At 41.1% G+C, this 6,502-nt stretch overlaps 1 protein-coding gene across 3 annotated transcripts; it reads left to right on the top strand.

Annotated features, from left to right (window-relative positions):
• FAM103A1 (family with sequence similarity 103 member A1) lies at positions 777-6,192 on the top strand. 3 transcript variants are annotated; one of them, XM_005666109.3, is made up of 5 exons: positions 840-915; positions 1,107-1,322; positions 1,719-1,767; positions 4,942-5,120; positions 5,853-6,192. In XM_005666109.3, the coding sequence occupies exons 4-5, from the start codon at positions 4,951-4,953 to the stop codon at positions 6,037-6,039; spliced, it is 357 nt and encodes a 118-aa protein (XP_005666166.1). In that variant the 5' UTR covers positions 840-915; positions 1,107-1,322; positions 1,719-1,767; positions 4,942-4,950; the 3' UTR covers positions 6,040-6,192. The 3 variants fall into 3 exon arrangements, with proteins under 3 accessions (XP_003128500.1, XP_005666166.1, XP_003128501.1); XM_003128453.4 differs by having other exon boundaries at positions 1,107-1,338; XM_003128452.4 differs by lacking the exon at positions 1,107-1,322 and having other exon boundaries at positions 777-915.

Below are 6,502 nucleotides of genomic sequence, written 5' to 3'. Positions count from 1 at the left end.
GCTAGAGGAAGGGCATTAAAAAGACAGGAATTGCATTCCTTCGTTCCAGGGGATGATAACGAGAACTTTGAGTAGGCGGAGGAAGTAGGTAAAGAGAGTGTTTGGATACTAGAATTACTGCCGGGCAGAATCGACAGTACTTGGCAACCGATGGGAACAAGGGAAAGAAATAGCATCAGATATAGACCACCAACGTTTCCAAGCTGTAAACTGATGAGAGTATTAACAGAAAGGGGTGCAGAGGCTGGAAAGTAATTTGGGACGGAGGAGACCAAGCTACATTTGGGAATATTCTGCTTTTATACACCTACAAAACATCCCAGAAGAAATGGCCAAGTCTCCTGGAGGTAGCCGGATACCGCCCACTTAAGCTGGAGCAGAGTGAGGAGGTTGAGGGGCGGGGTTCGGCAAAACCACATTCGAAACGGACTAGAGAAGTCTTACTACCGAGACCTGACCAGGCAGGGGTGAAAGGTGTAGGACCGCTGAAGTAATCCACTTTGTGGCCACCTTCACGGCCTGCACTCTCATCGCCTTCTTCAAGACTCCGGGAGCAGGCGGCCGGAAGTACCCTTTCTCTCCCTTCCAGGCACAGCAGTTCCAAAACTTCTGTCCCTACCCGTCACCAGCTCCCCGTCAAAGGGGCTGAAGAGACAGCGCTGCATCTCTTCCTGCACAGTCACCAGGCAGGCTGAAAGCGTGCCGAGGGCATCATCACCTTCACGTGCCACCTCACCAGCTTCGTGGAGCTCCGCGTGAGGATCAGAGCTGGAAAAGCTGGGAAAAATCCTCAGGGCGAGCTGAAGATACCGCGAGACCTCACAGGCCCGCCCCTGCGTTTGCGCGCCGGAAGCGGAAGTGAGGGGTGGTCGGACTCTGGCCGTAGTAGCTCTGTTGCCTTGGAGAGCTGAAGTGGTGAGTAGTCTGTGTAAAGAGCTACCCGGCTGGCGGTGGATTTCTTTGCATGTGTGGCGGGCGGAGCTCGGTCGGAGATGCACAGACACAGCCCTGGGCGGCGGAGTCTCCTTTCGGGGCCACGGGGAGGAGAGAGCCAGGCGGGCCCAGCACAGTGGCCCGCGAGGCATCCTCGGGCTCTGCCGTTCCAGGGCTGGACTCTTTCGCAAGACGGGAAGCTACACGGCCTCCGAGTTCCCGCGCGCCTGGCGTTTTAAGAAGCTTCGGAAAGGAGCACATCAATCAAAGCTTTTCATAGACAAGCACTGATGTGCTGTGAGAGAGGATGAAAAACGCAGTGGTTTTCGCAGTATCTTCGTCTCTTAGTTCTCTGGGTTCATCCCCCAAGGCAGCAAAACTCCATTCTGGTTAGTCATTTCCAAGGTTAGTGGCCCGCAGAGAAAGTTCTGTGTGGTTTTATTATAGAGTCGAGAAACTAGTAGTGTTCGAGTATACATCTGAAAGGCTGTACTCCTCCCCCGCCAAAGGAACAGTACATGTCTTGTGAAATTATTATTCATGGTCAAACTAGCTCATTGATTTTGAAGGCCCTGAGGACAAGTCTTGTAGCATCTTCTAGCTCTTCGCTGTCATTTTAGCTCCAGTTCCCTTTTCCAAATTAGCATTGGGAATCTTTGGAGCACTTTTAATCTAGCCACTTCCTTATTTAAGACCCTTATGGTTCCCGTTCCCAGGACACACATCTTTGAGAGTTTTCTTCAAGGAAGTAAAGGGTTTTTTTGTTTTTTATTTTCTTCTTATAGATCTAATCAACCTAAATATTAAATAGAACAGCTGCCTCAAATTCCTAGGGTAAGTAAAACTTGGAGCAATTAAAATTCTATTTAAATTTCATTCTCACGGGTAATGTTAATGATACACATTTGTTTATTTGTGGAAGGGGAGGTCCTGGGAGAAGGTATGCGTTGACTTACGATTCTCACTGCCTCTCTGGTTAGGTATGGGTCATCTTGCTGGTGATTTCCGTGATTCCTATAGAAATCTGGATATTATTTTACTTTGCTGAATTTATTTTAAATCTTAACTTGGATTGAGAATTTGACATGTTTGCCAACCCTAGACACATCAAAAGCCTGGTGTGTAATAAGATATACTCTAAGAGGGCAGAGGCCTCAAACATCTAGGTATTGTCTCTTGCATCCAAATAATAATCTTTGGTTTTGTTGGGACAAGTGTAGTATTATAAATATTTGCATATGTTTTGAGGGATTTGGAGGAAAGACAGACTAATGAAAAAGTTGTTTTCCAATATCATGTCTCTTTACCAAAGACTTTTTATTATAAACTGAAGTGTACAGGGAGAAAAATAATTGTAGGATGTCAGATAAGAGAGAGATTTGGCTTTAAAGTTTTAGCATGATGTCGCATATGGCCCAAATCATAAAACAGGTTTAGGAGTCTTGAGGCAAAGAGCAGAAAAATGGAGTTTAGGTTTGGAAAGGTAGGGCATGGGAATACAAGAAAGGACTGGGAATTTGGAGCTACATACACAGTACTTCTGGGCTTGTTTCTAGGTCTTGGGTGAAAATGAAAAGAAGTGAACTCTTTCTCCCCAGTTCCTCAAGGATTAGGCCTTCTGCAGCCTAAACCAAATCTCTTCTCAGAGGTAGAGGGCTCTCTGAAAATGTGGGTAAGAAATTCAACTTCATGAGTGAATCCATAATTGGGCCGAAAAACCTAGCTGATACAGATTTTATTTTTTATAGCCATTAAACAATATATACATATATACTATATATACACATTTATGTACACACACACACACACACACTATATAATGTATATATATTTGGCTGCACCCTTGGTATATGGAAGTTGCTGGACCAGGGATTGAACCCACGCCACTGCAGTGACCCAGCTGCTGCAGTGACAATGCCAGATCCTTAACCCAGTGCACCACAAAAAAAACCCAGATGATATTTACAGTAGTTATTTTTCATTTGTCACCGAATATAGAACAAGAATATATTGGATACCATTATACAATAGTTACCCTAGACTTCAGTAGCTGTGTGTTTAAAGCCCTTTTTATTTGCCCTTTCTGATTTCATGTCTTTACTGTATTTTCATTCTTTTTCTTTATTGGATCTTTTTTTCTTTTCCTATAAGCAACTTTGGGTGTTTTTAGCCTGGTGAAAAAAAGAGATAATCTTCCAGTAACTCCTTAGCTACTGCACTTTGTGTTTTCACTCTTGTTTGCAAACTTGAAAGTTTAGTCTAATCAGTGTAGATTTCTACTTCCTTACCTTCCAGTTACTTTTTAATTAGTTGTAGTCCTGCTTTAATCTCTGCTACTCTAATCACCTCCTAAAGGCTAAATCCAATTAATTTTCTCTTCTTGGTTCTTCCTGTTCAACACTGATGACCTTTCACTCTTTATTCGCTTGCCTTCTATTATCATAGAATCTTTTTTGGTTCTCTCATCTGTGTATGCTGTCGTCGTGTCTCTTCTTTATCTTCTTTAACTTCTTTAATTCTGGATGTTCTCCAAAATTCTGTTTCTTGGTAACTCTTATTCTATAGCCTTCCTGAGGAGTCTCATCCATTCTCACAGTATTGTCCACCAGCAATATTCCTGTCTCCCATATTCATCTTCCACCCTGGTCTCAGTCCCGGATAGTTACCTGTGAGCTGACGCTCCATGTGGATGTTCGCACGGTGGCTAACTTGAACTCAGTGTGGATCCTCACCCACCCTTCTTCCTGGAGTTCCTGTGACATTAACATGTCCAGTTGTTCAGAAGCCTGGGAGTTATTCTTTACTCCCCTGTCTCCTCATAACATCTACTCAGCAACTGATTCCTCTTGGGATTCTTTTAAAATTATTCTCACAGTCAGTGCCTCAGATTAAACCCTCAGTATGTCACCTGCATTGTTGCAGTAATTTACCTTTAGTCTAATCTCACTAATCTGTTCTCTACTTTGTTAGAAAAGTGGTCTTTCTAAATAGTAAATTTGTTCTTGAGATTTCCCTGCTTAAACCACCTATGACTCCCCCTGCCTAACAGAAAAAGTGCAGAGTTGTTTGCATTGAACACAAAGTTTTTCACAATTTGATCCCTGCCCACTTTTACAGCTTTGTTTCTTGAAATTTGCTCTACCTCCTTTCCTATTTATATCATATCTGTCTCTTCTGCTAGACTCAGAGCTCTTTGTGGGGAGGGTTCATCTTTGTATCCCAGGCTTCTAGTTAGCCTAATGCCTATTTTATAATAATCAAGAAATACTGAATTGAATCTAATGTATCTTAGGTTTAAAAGTACGCAAATAGGAGTTCCTGTTGTTGCTCAGTGGGTTATGAACCCGACTGGTGTCCATGAGGATGCAGGTTCCATCCCTAGCCTCACTCAGTGGGTTAAGGATCCAGCATTGCCAGCGTAGGTTGCAAATGTACCTGGGATCTGGAATTGCTGTGGTTGTGGCGTAGGCTGGCAACTGTAGCTCTGACTTGATCCCTAGCCTGGAAACTTCCATATGCCACATGTGCGGCCCTAAAAAAAAAAAAAAAATCACAAGTATTTTAAAGCTATGTACTTATAGCCCATGGATAAAGAAAAAAGAATCATGAAAATTAGAAAATATTTTTTGGAGTTCCTGCTGTGGTGCAGTGGGTTGAGAATCTGACTGCAGTGGCTCGGGTCAGTGCAGAGGCATGAATTCAATACCCAGCCCAGTGCAGTGGGTTGAAGGATCCAGCATTGCTGCAGCTGCAGTATAGGTTGCACCTGGAGGTCAGATTCAGTCCTTGGCCTGGGAACTTCTGCCACAGGTGTGGCCATAAGAAAATAAATAAATAAATAAATACAGCCATAAGAAAATAAATAAGTAGATATAGACAGACAAATAATAAAAGTACAAAAGGACTTTTATGAATACCCTGCCTCAAATTATTTACTTCTTTTTTTTTCACTATCTGGTATGATGTGTTACTTTAAAAAAATTCTAATAGAAACATTAAAAATTACAGAATTTCAGAATGACTGACAATTCTGAAGCTGTTCCAAATTTTGAAGAGATGTTTGCCAGTAGATTCACAGAAGATGACAAAGAGTACCAGGAATACCTGAAACGCCCTCCTGAGTCCCCTCCAATTGTTGAGGAATGGAATAGCAGAGCTGGTGGGAACCAAAGAAATAGAGGCAATCGGTATGTATTCCTTCAGAAGAACAAATGCAGGTGGCTGACCTGGGAGAGGATAACTTGAATCTGCTAGTCCCTAAAGCTGCTGAGGGCAGGGATCAATGTTTGTTCAGTATAATATACCAAGTACCTAGCAACCAAGGCACAGAGTAATTGCCTGATAAATATTTTAATACTTTGTCAGCACCATATTTTTTTCCCCTTACTGTGCAATTGTGTGTGTGTTTTAATGGGTTTTTTAAAAAAATGGTTTTTTTCCTGTGGACTAATATTTTCTTTGCAAATATACTTTAAAAACCTAGAGTCTTCCACAAAACTTTTGTGTTAAATTCCATAAAGAAGGTTTTGTTTTGGGGCTTACCTTAGAGAGTAAATTATACAATGGAAATTACTTCTATTTATTTCTACAGTGGAAATTCAAAATATATAAAAGCATTATTACCATACTGCTGTCAAACAAGTGAAGAAAGTTTGAATTGAAATCTTGTTGTTTTGGGTTTGGTGTTTGAGTCTCTACCTATACTCTGCAAAGTGTATCCAGTATAATACTGGATCTGAAGCTTAGGAAAGGTTTGAATAACTGGTGCTACAACATTCTGTAGAGAAAAATGTTTTTTTTTACTCTTGTATACTGAGTATAACATTGAGACATGAAATGCACCAGGATAGATTTGTCATGTGCTTCTTTTTTTTTTTTTTTAAGGGAAGAATAAAAATCTTTTTGTTTTGTTGTTGTAGGTTGCAAGATAACAGACAGTTTAGAGGTAGGGATAGCAGACGGGGGTGGCCAAGTGACAGTCGATCCAATCAGTGGCCTGGACGATCCTGGGGTAACAGTTACCCGCAGCACAGACAAGAACCTTACTACCCCCATCAATATGGAAACTATGGTCACAACCAGCGGCCTCCCTATGGCTACTACTGATAGAAATGTCAGCAGCTTTTAGGAAAACCATTTACTCTGTTAACATGACAAAAGTTGATGTTGTATCTTCTGTTGGTCATAGTTTTACATTGATTTTAGAGAATGGATTATTAATTTTGGGGAACTTGAGGCTTTTTTTTTTTTTTTTTTTTTAATTAGATCTGACTAGAGAGATGTGATGGTTGCTGGAAATAAATACTCTCCCAAAAAGGTTGTGGATTATATTGCTTGACTTCTACCTCAGATTCTTTGTTTCATGACTTAATAGTGCTTTGAACTTGGTTTATTTTTCCCTTGCTTGACCTTCAAGAGTTCTTTGTTTTACACAGAAATAAAAATTTTGAATAGAAAATGCTTGCTTTTATTTTGTAAGATAAGGAAGTATCCATATACTCAGATGTGCTTATTCCTGAAATTTTACAGAGGTAGTACAATAAGCTTTATACAGTATGGTAGTAGTTGA

This window comes from Sus scrofa, chromosome 7 (assembly GCF_000003025.6).
Source record: "Sus scrofa isolate TJ Tabasco breed Duroc chromosome 7, Sscrofa11.1, whole genome shotgun sequence".
Lineage (NCBI taxonomy): Eukaryota > Metazoa > Chordata > Mammalia > Artiodactyla > Suidae > Sus > Sus scrofa.
Note: the sequence above shows the minus strand (reverse complement) of the source record. Positions and strands in the feature narration are given on the sequence as shown.

Bases quoted from the DNA above. Each gene is read 5' to 3' on its own strand.
- FAM103A1 (XM_003128452.4), top strand. From the start codon at position 4,951: ATGACTGACAATTCTGAAGCTGTTCCAAATTTTGAAGAGATGTTTGCC. The intron at 5,121-5,852 runs GTATGTATTCCT...TTGTTGTTGTAG, and splicing joins CAAAGAAATAGAGGCAATCG to GTTGCAAGATAACAGACAGT.